Below are 20031 nucleotides of genomic sequence, written 5' to 3' on the forward strand. Positions count from 1 at the left end.
GTTTCTTGGCAAGTCTACATATTTTCATTGACACCAATGTATTAAGTATAAATTTTAATGAACTACTTACTTTTGCATATTTTAAATTCTTTATATGGTAGTTATTTTTTATAACAGGATATTAACATAAGTTAAATTCTATGTATTTGAAACTGTTACAGAACTTTCTTCTTTACTTCAAATAGAAAAAAATTTTTAAAGTACGTTGTGTTAAAAAAAGTAATGGTCATATTTTAGTTAATCCTGTCATTTAAGTTATTTAAAATAGTAATCATTATTTCAATGCTTTTTTTATTCTAATGTGGAATATATATGTTTTTGTATCAAAAACACTCCTGTGTCTCAAGAAAAAGAAACTACACTAAATAGCCCTGTTTTAAGAAAGTATTTATGAAGCATCTCAACCTGAAGATGAAGTCAGGGTTATAACTCAGGTTCTTAGGTCTCAGGCTAGGAAAAAACTGAGAATTTGAATCAGTTTGGTCATATGATTCCTACTGAATCACATCTGTAGTACTAGCCAAAGACACAGCATGGAGGAGAATATCAGTCTTTTGGAAGTAACTACTTCATAAACAATGTAAAATGTTGCAGACATTAAATAAAATTAAGCAACATGATGTAATAACTTGTGAAATTTGTTGACATCATAAGCAATTGCATATCTAACTCAATTTGTTTTCTTTATATTTTTGTTTATTTTGCAGTATAAGTTAAGGGCACAATCTATGAATACTGAAGTTACTTTAAAATAACCAGAAGGTAGAGGACTTTTCCCGTGATGGGATAGCTTTGGATTTGTTTCCCTAAAGTCTCTACATTTAATGAAAATTGGAGTTACTGTGCCTTTGGAGGCACATTTTAAAGTATTCTTTGTAGATGTACAATATGTTTCTGAATGCATTTGGTCATGTTCTTCCCATTGATAATTTAAAATTTTAATTTTTTTAAAGGTGAAGAAATAGAATGGTTCTTTGTACTTAGTCTGCAATGATCTATTTTTGGTCTATGCCTTTTAAGAATACTGTCTTTCCAGAATTTTGAAATATTAAGTAAAATTTAGCCCATTTGCTTTTGCAGCAATCCAGCAGACTTAGTATATGCATATATGCTTGCTATATGCAGAGCACTTTAGTAGGCTTCATTGATTGAAAGATGAATAAAATAGTTCTTTCCCTCTTGGAGATAAATGTGTGAAGCAGATAATTAACAAAGTAAAAGTAATTGCTAAAATAGAGATATGACTTCTGAGTAGCTGGTTGGAAAACAATTCAGGAGGATAGCCATACCAATAATGAGAAGGTGTGGGCGTTAAACTTGTCTAGGCAAGAGCTGAAAATCTGAAGAGTCAGTAATATGTGAAAACATTCAGCTTTCCCTTTTAAGGCAATTTACTTTAAAGAGTCTTCTGTGTTGTGTGAATATCTTACCTTATTTAATCATAAAAGTCATAATCATAAAAATCATAATTTAATCATAAAAGTAGTAGCCTGACTATGGTGTCTCAATTGCCTAAGTTTATAACAGCCTAGACTTAAATATTGTTTTATAAGTAAAGAATACAACTCTTCTTTTTTTAATAGTAATATAACTTTGATAACTTGACTCAAATTTTAAAAAGAAAATATCTTGAAATAAACCAGAAACCTCTAAACAGTCCTAGGTTTTAATTTTTTTCTTTGTGATTAAAAAAAATGCTTCATATGTGTAATATATAAACATTCAAAAATCAGAAAGAAAGGTTAAAAACTTAATATAAGTCTTACTGCCCACCTTGTATGCATCTACCTTGTTCTTCTCACTCTCCAATCTCAATAAGAAGTGATTTTTATTATTGTGTATCTTTCCAAGGTTTAGGTGCAGTAGCAATAAATATATTTTTATTATCTCCCCTCATTTTTTATACAAAATGTAGTGTGCTGTTTACACTGAAGAACACAGTGTCATCTCCTCAATTACTTTGATTTATGTGGCTTCTATCTAGAATCTTAAATTTTTCACTGCTTCTCCAACCACTGTGTAATTGATAAAAGCAATCTTAATGGCAGAAAAGCAAGAAGAAAATCCATTACTGGAATTATGACCATATGTTTCCATAGGAGGACTGTTTTTCTCATAACAATTTTTTATGAAAATACTTGGAATGTTATTTTTTATTTGAGCTATATTTAAAACCTTTATTTTTTTTCCTACCCAACACTACGCCTCACCATCTAAATTTATCTTTTACCACTTAATTGACATTGGTGTTCTTTTTGGTTTTTTTTTACATCAGATTTTTAGTAGTTTTAAATCTTCTCTTTATATTCTGTGTTTTAGATTTAGCTTGGAATGATACACAATTTAATATTTAACACCTTTTGGGAAACATTTTCTGAATTTGCATTGATAAAAATTACAGCCATATTTTCATGCTTTTTACAAATGAAGAAAGAGGTCTAATTCAAGAGCTTTATTACAAACCTCCGAATATAGTAAAGTTTTTTTTTTTCTTTCTTTTTTTGTTCTTTTGGTAAAATAAGGTGCTCGCCAGCTTCCAAGATAGCCCACAACGATCCCTGCCTCTTGGTTATTCACACCCTTGTGTAGTCACCTCCCACACTGTACCACTTTGTGACCAACAGAATATGGAAGAAGGGATGGGATGCCATTTCCAATATTATGTTATAAAAAGTTCTATGGCTGCCATCTTTGGTGTATGTCTCCCCACTCACTCTCTTCATTTCATCCCTCTCTCCCCACCTCTCCCTCCCTGCCTGCCTGTCTCCTTCTCTTTCTCCTTCTCTTTCTATTGAGTCACTCATTCTTGGGGAAGCCAGCTGCCAGGCAAGTGGAAGGGGATCCTCCAACCCAGTCAAGCCTTCAGACTGCAGCCCCAGCCACAGTTTGACTGTAGCCTCATGAGAATCACCCACCTAAGCCTTTCTCAGATTTCTGAATCTCAGATATAAATGTCTGTTGTTTTAAGCTGCTAAATTTTCTGGTGGTTTATTACATGAAGCAACTAATATTAGCTAACTAAAACAAGATACCTATATCTTAGAGCAGCTATAACTACAAATTTCTAAAAAAAAATAAGATTAATTGCTCTGACAAAATTAAGCATAGTTCTTATCAACATTTATGGATTCCATTCCACAAGTAGTATGTGCTAAGTACAGAGAATACCAAGAGAAAGAGTAGGGTTTGGCCACGTAGGAACAAAGATGCAATTGTGGGAAACTTCCTGTTTCTGGAAATTGCATGTTAGGATATTTAGAGCTATGCCATTGATAAAAACAACCAAAGCTGATTAAAATACAAAAAGCATCTTAAAACATCAAAGAGATTTTTAAGACAGTATGGAACACCCAGTCCAAAAGTAAAGAGAAAAAGAGAAGTGAGCATGGGGCCCTAATATGACAGCCTAATGGGGTAAGGGGGACAGATATCAAAGTTCAAGGCCCACACAAGATGGTGAATCTAACAGGAATTGTGAATCTAACAGAAGAACTTCCCCACAGTAGGCTGAGACTCCCTCAAAGGGTTTCAGCCTTTAGATGAGGATGAATCAGAAATATAAATTACGTAAAATTGTAGCCAAGTTTAGAATTGCCTACATCACCCAAAGACTCTTAAGCATTTATCTTGCTTTAAGGTGGTCCCCCCTCCACACACAAACCAAAACAAACAAAAAAAGCAGGCACATAAGCAAACTAGATTCCAGAGGCAAGAATTAGTAGAAACAGTTAAATTCATATAGTCTTAGGTATTACATTTATGCTTTCTGTGTTTAAAGAAATAAAGTCAAGTGTCAAATACCTGTAGAGAACTGGAAACTAAAAAGTGATGGAACTAATTTGGGAAGTAACTAAATACAAATGTTGCAAGAATATATAAAAACTGAAATTTAAAACTCAGTAAATAGGTTTAAAGGCAGAACAGGATATAACCAATTGGAAGGATTTATAAACTAGAATATAAATCAGGAGAAATTATCCAGAATGCAGCATGGAGAAACAAAAAGATGGAAAAATCAGGAAACATATAGAGGATACAGTGAGAATTCCCAACATCTGCTTAATTAGCTGCAGAAGGAGAGGGGAGGGTAGAACAGAACAAATATTTTTAGATATAATGTAGACTTTTAAAAATTGACGACAGACATGACTCTACAGATTCAAGAAGTTAAACAAATTCCAAACAGAATAAATAAAAAGGGATCTACACATAGGCACTTTAAAATAGGAACTGCCAGCTGGCACAGAGTCCAAGGAACAGTCTGCTCTCTCTAGTCAGAGGACAGAGAAGGGGGTTGGGGGACTATGAGACAGAATCCTTTTGAATTTACTTACCTTATTCCAGGAGAGCTGCAGAAAAACAGCAGCACCCCTCCCTCCCTACCATATGTAAACCCTATGGGGCAATGTGGACTTTCCCTGCCCTACCTAATCTAGAGACAGCAAAAAGGCAGCACCCCCCTCTCTACCCACTGTGCAATGGTGGCAGTCAGTGCAGGGCAGAACACTAGCAATGTTGTGGGGAAGCTAAAGCTCTGCCTTCTAGCCAGAACACCAAGAAGGGGTGATCTTAGAACCAGAGAGTGTGAGGAAGATCATTGATAGGAGGGAATTGAAGAAAGGGAACCTCTAAATTTGTATATAAAATCCTGAGATCACCTCCACACTGTGCATGTGTGAAATTGACCAGAAGCAGCCAAAGGTTTTGAAAACTGATCTACAGTATAGCTCACTATCCAGGTTTCAGACTAGCCACTGGGTGGTGCACAATTTGGGCAGATTAGAATGGTAGTGCAAAGTCACTGAGAACTAAATTTCTGGAACAATAGCCCACAGAAAGCAGGCCAGGATGTGTGGTGTGAACTAACTGGATTGACTGCCAGCTAAAACAAGACAAAACAAAAACACTCTTCTGAAGATTTAAACAGGACTGAGAATTTCATAATATTCAAAATATCCAGGAAATAATCGAAAATTATTCAAGATACAAAACACTAGGGAAATCTTAAGTATCTCTCAAGGGAAAAGACAATGAACAAAAACCAATTCTGAGGTAACCCAAATGTTGGAATTATCAGAAGAAGACAAAAAGAATTAATTTAATCAGGTTCTACAAAGCAAAGGTAAACATTATTGAAATGAATGGAAAGATAGAAGTCTTCACCAAAGAAATCAAAGCTATAAAAAGACCCAAATGGAAATTTTAGAACTGAAGAATACAGTAAAAAAAATTACTGGAGATGATGGATGGAAGAGTCAGTGAATTTGAAGATACATGAGTAGAAACTATCCTGTCTGAATAACAATGAGAAAAAAAAGTGGAAAAAAATGAAGAGCTTCGAGGACATATAGGACAATATCAAAAAGTCTAATATTTGTGTCATAGAAGCTCGCTGAAAACTTCCAAAATCCCATGAGTCTGGGTTTTCATGATTCACTCAACCCTGTAAGTAAACACAGCTAATTGGATGAGTGGCAATAATGCCTGACAGATTTGTTAACTTAGAAAATATTTAAGCAGCTAAAGGAACCAAGATATAAAGTAATTAAATTCTCAATTCTCAAAAACCCTTTAACTTCAGGCCTGAGGGCCATTTAAAATTCATTGAATTAAATTAGTTTTTTGTTTGTTTTTTTTGTTGTTTTTGTTTTTTTGTTTTTCGGTACGCGGGCCTCTCACTTCCGTGGCCTCTCTCGTTGCGGAGCACAGGCTCCGGACGCGCAGGCCCAGCGGCCATGGCTCACGGGCGCAGCCGTTCCGCGGAATGTGGGATCTTCCCGTACCGGGGCACGAATCCGTATCCCCTGCATCGGCAGGCGGACTCTCAACCACAGCGCCACCAGGGAAGCCCTTTTGTTTGTTTTTAATCACAATTTAGGGAGTTAGTAGGATCCCGTTTTAGCATTAAATTATGTGGAAGTAGGAATCCAGTGCAGAGACTCCCAATTTGGCAGATGACATTTAAACATCTTTTGTCTGCTGAACTGCAGAATAAATCCAGGACAGGAATCAAAGTAAGTGGAAGCTATCAATGTAGGCATATTTAAAAAGAAATTTGAGGCAACCAGAGAGTAAAAACTGACTGCTTTATAGTTATGGGAATTTGCAACTGGGCTAGCAGAAAACTTGTCAATAACAAAACAGAAGCCAGAAAACTATAAAATATATACATTTAATATATATATTTAAGTGCTAAGTGGAAAGTAAATCCTAAGGCTAGCTACACTCTTATTCAAGAGTGAATTGTATGTACTGAATCAAAGGTCACCCACAGATGACTTCATCTTATTCCACTCCTCTAATACACATAATCTCACCACCTCTACCCAGATTGGGTTAATCAGAGCTAATATTATACCATTAATTCCTCTTTAAATATGTCATCAAAAGCAGCTCCAAACTATCAGGTCAATGCCCATTTTTCACATTCTGATCTTCATAAGGCTCTGTACATCTTTCTTCAGTGTACCATATACCCTTAACACATGAAACCCTTCCTTTGTGCAAAAAGATTAAAAGTAATTAGACACATATTTGCTATAAAATTTTCCAAACACTCAAAAGTAGAGAAAATGGTATGATGAAACTCCACATACCCAACCTATAACACTCCTCAGATTCAACAATTATCAAGATTTTCCACTTTTGCTTCATCTATCTCTTGATTTCTTTGCTGGAGTATTTTCAAGCAAATCTTAGACATCATTATCTCATGCCACATATTCCACTATGTAGTTCTAAAAAATGGATAGTGAAGAGTAATTTTAATTGAGCCAGTTACTGTAAAATCTATGAAAATATTGACCTAATACGGTTATCAATAGGCCATAGAAACTTTTGTACTGCAACTGATAACGATCTAGAACGTGAAAAGACAACCTGCAAAAATGGAAGAAAATATTTGTAAATCATATATCTGTTAAGGGACTTGTAGTCAGACTTTATAAAGAATTTTTACAATTCAACAAAACCTCCACAAATAACCTAATTTTTAAAATGTGCAAATAATTTGAATAGACACTTCTCCAAAGAAAATATATAAAAAGCCAATAAGCACTTGAAAATATGTTCAACATTATTAGTCACTAGCGATATACAAATAACGACCACAATGAGATGTTGCTTTATATCCATTTGGATGGCTATAATTAAACAAATAAACAGATAATAACAAGTATTGGTGAGGATGTGGAGAAATTGGAACCCTCATACATTGCTGGTGGGAATGTAAAATGTTGTATGTAGCTGCTTTGCAAAACTGTTTGACACTTCTTCAAAAAGTTAAACATAGAGTTACCATATGAACCAGCAATTCCACTCCTATGTATATACCCAAGAGAAATACATCTGCATAATTCCACACAGAATTTGTACAAGAATGTTTATAGCAGCCAAAATTCATTAGTTGCCAAAAAATGGAAACAATGCAACAGTCCATCCATTGATGAATAGACAAATAAATGTGGTATATGCAATGGAAATTTGGCCACAAAAAAATTTAATAAAGTACTGATACATGCTACAATATGAACCTTGCAAACATACTAAGTGAAAGAAGCCAGTCACAAAACACTGTATACTCTATGATCCCATTTAAATGAAATGTCCAGAATGGGCAAATCCATAGAGACAGAAAGTGGATTAGTGGTTCCTTAAGGCTGGGAAGAAAGGGGAGTGACTGCTTTGGATGATGAAAATGTTCTAAAATTGATGGTGTGCTGGTTGCACAATTCTGTGACTACACTGAATTGTACCCTTTAAATGTATAACATTTCGTATCATTAGGAAATGCAGATCAAATTCAAGCCAATCAATTGTATATCTCAAGAAAGATTTTTTTTTAAGGTCAATGAAGTCATTAAAATTTAGTGCTTTCTGAAACTCAAGAAATCTTTTCGATTGAGCTTGAGAAACTCCACAGAATACGGAAGCCTTATTGAAGACATATTGAAATAATTACAACTCGTCTGGAAAGACTTACGTATATTAAAATATGAAGAGTTGGGCGAGAAGGGCTGCCATTTGTGCTGTGTGTGAGGTGATGTATTGTTATCCTAATTTTACAACTGACGGATTGAGTGGTAGAGTTACAGAACCAGAATATGGCAGTGCTGCATTGCTAATTCACGTCAGTCTGACTCCACTGGCGCTTTTTCCAGTCCCAGCTTGGCTGTGGAAAGGAGTTAAGGAGGGCAAAGAAGGCAGTGGGTGGGAGAATCCAGCTGCTAGGAGTGCTTCTGAGTGAAAACCGGTAGAGAAGTCTAGAGGGGAACAGAAAACTTCCAACTTAGCACTTCAGTCTCCTTATGCAGAAACGCTCATTTTTATGGAGATAGGATTTCATGTCATTTTTTAGGATGCTACTAAAATTAAAAAGAGAAAATATATCCAATTTGGAAATTCGTACCCCACAACAGCAACTTGGCGTCTCAACCCAGCTTCTGTTTTCCCTGACGCCGCGTTCTTCATTACTACCTATTTCCTGACTACCTTTCAAAGGAGCGACGCGCGCGACACTAGGACGCGAAAACCATCCGGGAAGACGGCGCGCTGGCGAAACTCGAGCTGCCGCCTCTGCGCGTGCGCACCGCTCCTCGGCCCCTTCCGCCTCCGCCTCGGAAGCTCCTCCTAGGCGGCCGTCGGAGGCCACGGCAAGGTCTCTTCTCTGTAGAGTCGGGTTTTCTCGCCATCTGTTACGGGTCTTCGGCGGCGCCCACCGCTCAGCGCCTGCGCAGACTGAGGACCACGGTCACCATGACAGCGACCGCCGGGGCCCCTGGTAAGCGGGGCTCCCCAGGCTTCGGGTCTGGGACGGTGCTCCACACAGTGGGCTTGCAGTGGACGTTTTCTCCGGCCCGCTGCCGGTAGTTGGGGGCCCTTTGAGAGACTCCTCTGGCGGCACTCCTTCCTTTTCTGGATCTCGTGATCCGCGTTCTCTAGGTTCTCCCAGAATCAAGCGGCCTAGAGCCTTGGTTCCCGGCGTGGGCGGTAAAGAAAAGCTTTTGGTGTGGCAAAGAATGGCAAGAATATTCTGACATTTTGTAAAGAAGTTTTTTTGTTTGTTTGTTTTAAGAGCAGTTTTAGGTTCCTGGGAATATTGAGCGGAAGACACGGTGATTCTCCATATACCCATACCTGACATACGCATAACTTCCCCATATCAGCCTTCCCCACCAATGTGGTACTTTTGTTACAATTGTGAGCCTACACTGATGCATCGTAATTACCCAAAGTCCATACTTTACATTAGGGTTCACTCTTGGTGGTGTACGGTCTGTGGGTTTAGACAAATGTATAATGAATGACACGTTCCATGGTAGGGTGTCATACAAAATAGTTTCACCATCCTAAAAATCCTTTGTGCTCCACCGACTTATCCTCCTCACCCCAACCCCTGACAACCACTGATCTTTTTACTGTCTCCATAGTGTTGTCTTTTGCAGAATGTCATGTAGTTGGAATTAAACAGTATGTAGCCTTTTCATATTGGCTCTTTTTCACTTAGTTAATATGCGTTTAAGCTTTCCTCGTGTCTTTTCATGGCTTGAGAGCTCATTCCGTTTTAGAGAGCAATAATATTCTGTTGTCTTGGTGTACCACGGTTTATCCATTCACCTACTGAAGGATATCTTGGTTGCTTACAAGTTTCAACAATTATAAATAAAGCTGCTATAAACATAAGTGTGCAGGTTTTTGTATGGACATAAGTTTTCATCTCCTTTGAGCAAATATCAAGGTGTATGATTGCCGGATTGTATGGTAGGACTATGTTTAATTTTGTAAGGAACTGCCAAGCTCTCTTTTAAAGTGGCTGTACCATTAGGCTTCACTGGTGGCGCAGTGGTTGAAAGTCCGCCTGCCAATGCAGGGGACACGGGTTCGTGTCCCGGTCCGGGAGGAGCCCACGTGCCGCGGAGCGGCTGGGCCCGTGAGCCATGGTCCCTGAGCCTGCGCTCCGCAACGGGAGAGGCCACAACAGTGAGAGGCCTGCGTACCGCAAAAAAAAAAAAAAAAGTGGCTGTACCATTTTGCATTCCCACCCACAATGAATGAGAATTCCTGTTACTCCACATCCTCACCAGCATTTGATATATCAGTGTTCCGGATTTTGGCCATTTTAATAGGTGTGTAGTTACACCCTGTTGTTTTAATGTGTGTTTTTCTGATGGCATGGATATGGAGCACCTTTTCATATACTTGCCATCCGTCTGTCTTCCTTGGTAAGGTGTCTGTTAAGGTCTTTGGTCCATTTTTTAATGGGGTTGTTTTCTTATTGTTGAGTTTTAAGAGTTCTTTATATATTTAGGATAATAGTCCTTTATCATATGTGTCTTTTGCAAATATTTTCTCCCAGTCTGTGGCTTGTCTTTTTATTCTCTTGATGTTACCTTTTGCAGAGCAGAAGTTTTTCATTTTAATGAAGTCCAGCTTGTCCATTATTTCTTTCATGGATGGTGCCTTTGGTGTGTATCTAAAAGGTCATTGCTGTGACGTGACCGTAGATACAAAAATCTACGAAGGTCATGTAGATTTTCTCCTATATTATCTTCTAGGAGTTATATCGTTTTGTATTTTACACTTAGGTCTATGATCCATATTGAGTTAATTTTTGTGAAAGTATGACGTCTGTGTCTAGATTCCTTTTCTGCATGTGAACGTCCAGTTGCTCCAGCACCATTTGTTGAAAAAGCTGTCTTTGTTCCACTGTATTGCCTTTGTTCCTTCATCAAAGATCAGTTAACTCTATTTATGTGGATCTATTTTGAGACTCTCTGTTCTGTTCCATTGATCTATTTGTCTATTCTTTCACCAAAACCACACTATCTTAATTACTGTAGCTTTATAGTAAGTTTTGATGTTGGATAGAGTCATCGCTTCATTCTTCTTCAATATTATGTTGACTATTCTGGGTTTTTTGCCCTCCACATACACTTTAGAATCAGTTAGTCGATATCCACAAAATAACTTGGTGGGATTTTGATTGGGATTGCTTGAATCTATAGATCAAGTTGGGAAGAACTAACATCTTGACAATATTGAGTCTTCCTATCCATGAACATGGACTATCTCTCCATTTATTTAGTTCTTTGATCTCATTCATCAGAGTAGTTGTCCCCATGTTGATCTTGTACATATTTTGTTAGGTTTATACCTAAGTATTTTGGTTTTGTGGGTTTAATGTAAATGGTATTGTGTTTTCATTTCAAATTTCACGTTCATTGCTGGTAAATAGGAAAGCAGTTGACTCTTGTGTATTAAACTTGAATCCTTCAACCTTGCTATAATCACTTGTTAATTCCAGGAGTTTTTGTGTTGATTCTTTTGGATTATCTGCATAGACAACCATATCTTTGTGAACAAAGCAGTTCATTTCTTCTTCCCAGTATGTACACCTTTTATTTCTTTTTGTTGTCTTAGTGCATTAGCTGGTACTTCCAGTATAATGTTGAAAAGGAGTGGCGAGGAGGGAGGAGTATTACTTTTTGAGATCTTGGTTGAAATGAAAGGAATGTGACATTTACCTGACCCATAATTTCAGCAGATGAAATGAGGAATAGTTTGAGCAGTTCTATTCCTCTTTGGCAATTGGGTGAGGATGAGGATAGGAGATGTAGACAAAGTGATGTGGCCAAGCATTATTCCAGCTTTTTTTTATGCAGCCTTTAGAAGCTGGTAATTAGTGTGTCTCTGTTGTTTGACCCCAGAATTAGAGGTGTTTTTTTCTTTCACTTTTTAAAAATTGAAGTATAGTTGATTACGGTGTTGTGCCAATCTTTGCTGCATGGCAGAGTGACTCATTTATACACATATATACATTCTTTTTTTATATTCTTTTCCAGCATGGTTTATCCCAGGAGATTGCATATAGTTCCCTGTGCTATGCAGTAGGACCTTGTTGTTTATCCATTCTAAATGTAATAGTTTGCATCTACCAACCCCAAACTCCCAGTCCATCCCTCTCCCCACCCGCTTCCCCCTTGGCAACCACAAGTCTGATCTCTATGTCTGAGTCTGTTTCTGTTTTGTAGATAGGTTCATTTGTGCCATATTTTAGATTCCATGTATAAGTGATGTCATATGGTATTTGTCTTTCTCTTTCTGACTTACTTCATTTAGTATGGTAATCTCTAGTTGCATCCATGTTGCTGCAAATGGCATTATTTCATTCTTTTTTAAAAAAATAAATTTATTTATTTTTAATTTTATTTTATTTTTGGCTGCGTTGGTCTTTGCTGCTGCACACAGGCTTTCTCTAGTTGCGACCAGCAGGGGCCACTCTTTGTTGCAGTGCACGGGCTTCTCAGTGCAGTGGGTTCTCCTGCTGTGGAGCATGGGCTCCAGGCGCATGGGCTTTAGTAGTTGTGGTACAAAGGCCCAGTAGTTGTGGCTCACAGGCTCTAGAGCACAGGCTCAGTAGTTGTGGCACACGGGCTTAGTTGCTCCACGGCATGTGGGATCTTCCCGGACCAGGGCTCGAACCCATGTCCCGTGCATTGGCAGGCAGATTCTTAACCACTGCGCCGCCAGGGAAGCCCTATTTCGTTCTTTTTTTATGGCTGAGTAGTATTCCATTGTATACATGTACCACATCTTTATCCATTCATCTGTCAATGGACATTTAGGTTGTTTCCATGTCTTGGCTATTGTGAATAGTGCTGCTATGAACATAGGTGTGCATGTATCTTTTTGAGTTATAGTTTTGTCTGGGTATATGCCCAGGAGTGGGATTGCTGGATCATGTAGTAATTCTGTTCTTAGTTTTCTGAGGAACCTCCATACTGCTGCACCAACTTATATTCCCACCAACAGTGTAAGAGGGTTCCCTTTTCTCTATACCCTCTCCAGCACTTGTTATCTCTAGACTTTTAATGATGGCCATTCTGACTGGTGTGAGGTGGTACCTCATTGTAGTTTTGATTTGCATTTCTCTAATAATTAGTAACGTTGAGCATCTTTTCATGTAAGTACTGGCAATCTGTATGTCTTCTTTGGAGAAATGTCTATTAACGTCTTCTGCCCATTTTTTGATTGGGTTGTTCATTTTGTTGTTGTTGAGTTGTATGAACTTTTTGTATATTTTGGATATTAAGCCCTTGTCAGTCGCATCATTTGCAAATATTTTCTCCCATTCTGTGGGTTGTCTTTTCACTTTTTTGTTATGGTTTTCTTTGCTGTGCAAAACAGTTAGAGGGGTTTTAAGCCAGGCAGTTCTACTCCAGAAGGTTACAGTATCTTTTACATAAACATAAGTAGTCACATCAGACAGTTTTGGTAATACATTCTTTTTTCAGTTTAAATTTTTTCCTGATTGTAAACATAATACGTGCTCATTATAGAACATTTATACAGTAAAGTATATTGAAATATGAAAACAATACATAGTGCCCATATTCAGAGGTACCATTAGTTAACTTTTTGGTATATTTTCTGACAATCCTGACTTTTAAGAAAATATAGGGAATTCCCTGGTGGTCCAGGGATTAGGACTCTGCACTTCCCCTGCAGGAAGCCTGGGTTTGATCCCTGGTGGGGGAACTAAGATCCCATAAGCTGTGTGACATGGCCAAAAATAAAAAACCCATATAGTTAAGATTGTAGTATACATGCTACCATATACTGTCTTCTCATTTTTGTTCTTCTCCCACTTTGTTTTTAAACATACAAACTAGTTTTTTAGAGCATTAGTTTTTAGTGGCTTAGAACAACACAAATTTATTATCTTATAATTCAGGCGGACCGAAGTCTGAAATGGGTCTAGCTAAAAATCAGTGTCAGCATGGCTGCATTCCTTCTAGAGGCTCTAGGGGAGAATCAGTGTCCTTGCCTTTTACTATCCTCTAGAGACTGCTTGAATTCCTTGGCTCATGGTCTCATCCTCCATTTTCAAAGCCAGCAGTTGCTGGTCAAGTCTTTCTCACATTGCATCACACCGACACTGACTCTCCTGCCTTCCCTTTCACTTACAGGGATCTTATAAGATGCTTAATGTGATTAAATTAGGCTCACCTGGATAATCCAAGATCAGCGTCAACTGATTAGCAACTTTAATTGCACATGTAACTTTATTTCGCCCTTGCTGTGTAACAACATATTCACAGTTCACAGATTAGGATATAGACATTGTTGTGGGGGGAGGGATCATTATTCTTCCTACTGCAGTACCTATACATATTGTTCTCCACCTTGCTTTTTTCTCGCTTAACATATCTTTGAGATTATTCTATATTACACATATGGATCTGCCTCATTCTTACTAATGGCTGCATTGTGTTCCATTGCATGGATATACCATAATTTATTTAGTGAATTCATCGTTTCTGAATATTTAGGTTATTTTCACTCTTTTGCTGTTACAAACAATGCTGCAATAAATATCCTTATATCAAATGTGTCATTTCCTACATATTACAAACATATCTGTCAATGGGATAAGTTTATGAAAGTGGAATTTCTGGGTCAAAGGGAGGATGTATTTTTCTTTTTCTTTACTTTATTTTAACTTTTTAAAAATCTTTATCGAGATATAGTTTGTATACCATACAATTCACTCATTTCAGGCATAGAATTCATTGGTTTTTAGTATATTCAGAGCTGTGTAACCATCACCACAATCAATTTCAGAGCAATTTCATCACCATAGAAAGATGTAAAAATTAGGGGAGGTCACATATAGGAACTCTCTACTTTTTGCTCAGTTTTTTCTATAAACCTGAAATTGCTCCCACTAAAAGTCTTAATTTTTTAAAATTACAAGTAATTTTGCCTTTCTCCTGGCCCTATTTTCAGAATAACAGTTTACTTAAAATAGTGGTAATACCCTAGATTATAGGTAATTAGAGTCTGAAATTCTGTGTATATGAAAAGATATATACAGTTGTGGCTAAGTGTAAGGTACAGTTTCACCCATTAACCGGGCAAGGAGAACTTTTTGCTTAAAATGTTTTTAATTTCTGGAATCATGGTATTTTATTATTAATCTGCAAGTTACCCTTATAAAAATTTTGAATCCAGTGTGTTTAGTTGGAAGGTGTCAAGGATACATCTAGCATGCGCTATTAACTAACATTTAGTTTTTTTATGGTAACATGCATGATTACCATTTCTGTGAGATTTTTGGCATATCTCAAAAACTTCATGTTTAACAGCCACATCAATTACATATTTTATCATGAGGATATACTGTGATTTACTTTTTCCCATTGTTGGACATTTCTGTTTTAGCCAGTAGTTACTGTACCTTTTTAAGATGCCTAAGTTAAACATGTAAAAAATGATGGCCTTGTATTTTCATCTGAGTCTGAAAGGTCTGTGACTCTCTTGCCTATGCTAAAAAGGGGCATGTGTTTTGTATAGGAGACTGCTTGGATAGTGGATGCTACAGCTAACTGTTTAGTTTCTTTATTCTGTAGCCCAATATGCAGAGTGGTTACTGAGTTCCATGCATGTTACTTAGAAGTTATTTTCATATGCCCCTCCATTCTCTTATCAAATTTTACTTTCTCTCAATGTCTTATCATCAGTTTATGATGGCCATTTTTAGGTTTTTAACTGTTGTTAGGTGAAATTAATAAACAAATAATTAAACGGAAGATATAATCTCATGCATAGGGAATTTGCAGCCATTTGGTAGCCACTTAAATGTTTAAACCAGTGAACAAGAATTGGCGAGGTAAGATTATAGATACCTCTTTCACAGTTTTTTAGTCTTTTATCCTTCTTATATTGCGATATGGCATAATATGGAGTAGAACTGACTCAAGTATTTTAGTCTTGGTTAACTCACACATTTTAATGCCTAATTAAGAAAAAAATCTGGTCTGCCAAAAACTAGTCGATAGTTATGGGAATTACATATATTTGTACATGCTAGATAAATCTATAAATACTAACTCAGAATTTACTTAGTCACTCATGTAAGTGTTGTTGACATTTATAATTTGAAGGCGAATATGCTTAAATGTGTAATTTAAGATTCTAAATGGTTAATATAAATATAGAATGGAGCCTCAGGTGGAGAAGACAATTAAGTTCTACAAAATTTAGAAGTTTTTTTTAACATAGAATTGGCTTTATATACATTTTACTTATTTATGGGGCCAGGATTGGAGAAGATACCATGTGAAAATTCCTGCTTTAAAATATCTGCTTCTTACCAGTTTTTTTTTTATTCCTACATATTTCCTCACAGTTCTGAGGTTCAGACTATCCTATATGTTTACTAATTATTACTTACATCATAAATAGCCTATTTATATATAAATATATATTTTTATACTTGCCACGTCTTAATACTTGTTCTTAATTTTTTTTAATCTTATATTTTCCCAGTTTTATTACTTTATTTTTCTCTATCAATATATGCTGTGCCCTTTTTTTATTAAAAAAATTTACCCTATAAAAACTTCTTTTTAATATAAATGCTGTTATTTTAGGATCTTGGAGTGAAAACATACTGGAATATTTTCTCAGAAATAACCAGATCACAACAGAAGATGGCGCCCAGATCATTTGGTATCATGCGGCTAACCACAAGGTGCAAGTGAATGAGGCACTGAGAAGTAAGTCATTAGTTACTTGTATTTACATTAGATTATAGATGAAGTCAGCTCTTTTAAAAAAAATATCTGGTCATATTTGCAGGTGCCAGAGACTTAGATGATTCAAGTGTAAATTCTTGGCTAACATAAACATTTTTGTAAAAGATCTCATTTTATTTACAAAATGAATAAGTTTCCATAATGGAAGAATTTTCTCATTTTCCAGAAGTGATTTACCGTTTCTATGCCTTATTTAAAACTCTCATATGTTATTACATTTGCTTACATATTGTAGTGATTTAGGTAAAATTTTTAAGATCAGGTTGTATGTCGTACATACATATTTTTGTGTCTTTCACAGTGTACTATGGAGAAGCTCAATAAATAGTTGTTGAATGAAGTCATTGAATACTAATTTATAATGCCTTGGGCAATATTTATGCCTAGGCTAGAAACCAAGCCTTTTGGTTTACTAGCTCCATCTGTAATCAGATGATTACTACAGCAGTTTAGTTAGCCTTTTGCTATGAAGTACCCCCTGTTGGCTGCAGCAGCTTAGGAGAATGAAAGCATATCACCAGAGGGGTAGGGCACAGCTTGAAGTGCCCTGTTCCAACAGGAAGAATTCCTTGTAACCTTGTGTTTTATTGTAAAAATTTACACATTTTTTGCATCTTAGTTATGTATCTGGATAATGTATCTAAATATGTATTTCTTTTATTGTAAAGATACTCTTTTAAATTGCTTTTCTTCGTTCCTCAAAGGGAAGAACCTTGTCTTCTAATATCCCTAATACCTAAAACAGTGCCTACCACATAGTAACCAAACAGTGATTATTTAATAAATAAATTTTAGCAAAAGCAATGCTTCAGGAAGATGTTGATTAGTGGCTGCCTGGAGCTGATAGGAATAGGGACTAGAGAGTAAATGCTAATGCGTACAGCGTTTCTTTCTGGGGTGACAAAATTTTTCTGGAATTAGCTGGTGGTGGTGATGGTTGCACAACTTTCTGAATATTCTGCAAACCATTGAATGGTACACTTTATTTTATTTATTTATTTGTTTGCATTGGGTCTTCATTGCTGCACATGAGCTTTCTCTAGTTGCAGACTTTCTCATTATGGTGGCTTCTCTTGTTGCGGATCACGGGCCCTAGGCACGTGGGCTTCAGTAGTTGTGGCTCACGGGCTCTAGAGCACAGGCTCAGTAGTTGTGGCGCACGGGCATAGTTGCTTCGTGGCATGTGGGGTGTTCCCAGACCAGGGCTCGAACCCGTGTCCACTGCATTGGCAGGCGGATTCTTAACCACTGTGCCACCAGGAAAGCCCTGAATGGTACACTTTAAAAGGATGATGTTATAGTATGTGAATTATATATCAATTTTTTTAAATGGAAAAAAGATAGGAATAATACAGCTGTTATGTACAGACAATATGGTTGCGTATATAGTAAATCAAAAAGATTCTACAGATAAATGATTATAATTCATAGGTTAATTTAGACAATCTGTCTTTTTTGACAGTATAAAATCAAAGCAAAATAAATTTTATTTCTATATAACAACTAAAAATTTGGGAAAAATCTTAAAAATTTACAATTTGTAATAGTAAATGCAGAAGTCTCATCCCTAGAAATAATTTAATTAACTATGGATCATTTACTTTTAGCCAAGTTTTAAAAATGACTTATGGAAGTCATTTCCAATTGCTGGAAGTCTGGTGTTGATCTGGGAATTTTTTATAGGTTACTTAGTTTTCAGATAATATCCTCTTTACCTTCTCTTTGGCAACAAGAGCCCCAAGTTTTATAGTTTGGGGGATGTTTTTCATCCAGTCCCTTTTCTCAGCTCTGGCTAGTCTTGCAATTTCTTTCTAGTCCAAAGGAAAGAAAGCAGATTCCTGGAGACATGTATTTCATTGGTTTATCTTATTTCTCCCAGAATACTTAAATTTAGTACAACTGTTATTAATGAAGCTGTTTCTATTTTGATTAACATGTGATACTGGATTTTCAACAATGTCTATGTTTTAAAAAAACAAAGTACAGGAGGAACAATGTAAGAGTGTCATTTGGTGTTGCATTGTCAACACATCCGACCTCAGAATAGTCAAAATTGTTTAAAAAAGTTATTACATATAATGTAATTTTTTTTGTTATAACATTTCTGCATGTAGATTTTTAAAAAATATACATTAAAAGAAATGCTGGTTAAAAAATTGAAATCATCAGGTCTTTTTGAGAATAAAAAATGTAGTTTTTAAAAAAAGGCTTTGTAACATATTTAGGAAAAGTGTGACTATAGTCATCAACTAAATGTATTAAAAAATATAATAAATTGCTGCATTAGAGCATGTAAACAGTATAGGCAAGATAGATAAGTTTAACTTCATTTCTATAAACATATTTCTTTGAGTTTTGTTTTGAGTGTGAGTAGCAACTATTTGGGATTTTCTTGTGCAGAAAATCAGAAAAAACAAAGCTGTTTTCTACTGTCTGGCTCTTGTCACAAGCTGGGGCTCCTGTGGTTGGAGTGATAATCTTGATGTGCAGACTTCCTCATCTGGCTCTCCCTGAGTTGGGAAATATGGTGACCAGGCAGTCTCCCAAAGTAGAAGCATTCCCTGACCTTCAAAAGGCTTCTACCCAAGGACCAGGGGTGGGAGAATAGGGAGAGAGGCTGGACAGCTCACAAACATGTCTCCAGGCCAGGCCTCCCTCTCTTCTGTATTAGTCTATCCAACTGCTTATTTGGTGTTTTCACTTAGAGAGTTCTCATGCATCACAGATTTAAATTATTCAAAATGAAATTCTTAATTATGTCTACTAACCTGTACTTCCTATGATCTTTGCTATCTCAGTAAATGGCACCATAATCCACATAGATTCTTTTGTTTGTTTGTTTGTTTGTTTTTGGCCACACCACGCATCTCACGGGATCTTAGTTCCTTGGCCAGGGCCCACGGCAGTGAAAGTGCCAAGTCCTAACCACTGGAATGCCAGGGAATTCCCCGTATATTCTTAAGCCAGAAATCTGGGAATCATCTATTCTTTGTTTTCTTTATTTCTTGCATCTGCTCTATTATCCAGACATTATAATTCTGTTCCAAAATATATTTTGAATTAGTCCACATCTGTCCATCTCTGTTGTCATCATCCTAGTTCAAGCCACCATGATCTCTTACCCCTACTGCTTAGCTTCCATTCTTATTCTTAAAAGAGGCCTTCAGGAGCATAATTTACATGGGACCTGAGACTCCTTGTCACTGCCATTTAGTGATTTTTTTTTCTATTCATGGGAAATGAATGGAGTTAATAAATAGAGACACTGACTATTACTGTTAAGGAATTCCAAGGCCTATATGCTCCTTTACAACTGCATTGATAGAGAAGATGGAATGCCTACATATATTGTGCTAAGTACCATTTTATTGAGAAGTCATGTTTGCTTAATTTTTATGAAATTAGACAGAAGCTTGACCTATTGCATCTCAAA

At 36.5% G+C, this 20031-nt stretch overlaps 1 protein-coding gene across 3 annotated transcripts in view; it reads left to right on the forward strand.

Moving 5' to 3' along the window:
* The first annotated feature begins 72 nt into the window (after positions 1 to 72).
* FAM151B (family with sequence similarity 151 member B) overlaps positions 73 to 20031 on the forward strand; it is a 42476-nt gene continuing 22517 nt past the window's right edge. For 2 of the 3 annotated variants that reach the window (XR_002647416.3, XM_022593787.3), the window contains exons 1-2: positions 73 to 8779; positions 16434 to 16559. Coding sequence is in view for 2 of the 3 variants with exons in the window: in XM_022593787.3 (XP_022449495.1) it covers positions 8755 to 8779; positions 16434 to 16559 (151 nt within the window). In the remaining variant the exon portion in view is untranslated. The remainder of the gene's footprint in view (positions 8780 to 16433; positions 16560 to 20031) is intronic. The other variant, XM_030759644.2, reaches the window with a different exon arrangement.

Source organism: Delphinapterus leucas, chromosome 3 (genome assembly GCF_059928025.1).
Source record: "Delphinapterus leucas isolate spDelLeu-1000000601 "Yukka" chromosome 3, BTC_Dleu_Yukka2, whole genome shotgun sequence".
NCBI classification, from domain to species: Eukaryota; Metazoa; Chordata; class Mammalia; order Artiodactyla; family Monodontidae; genus Delphinapterus; species Delphinapterus leucas.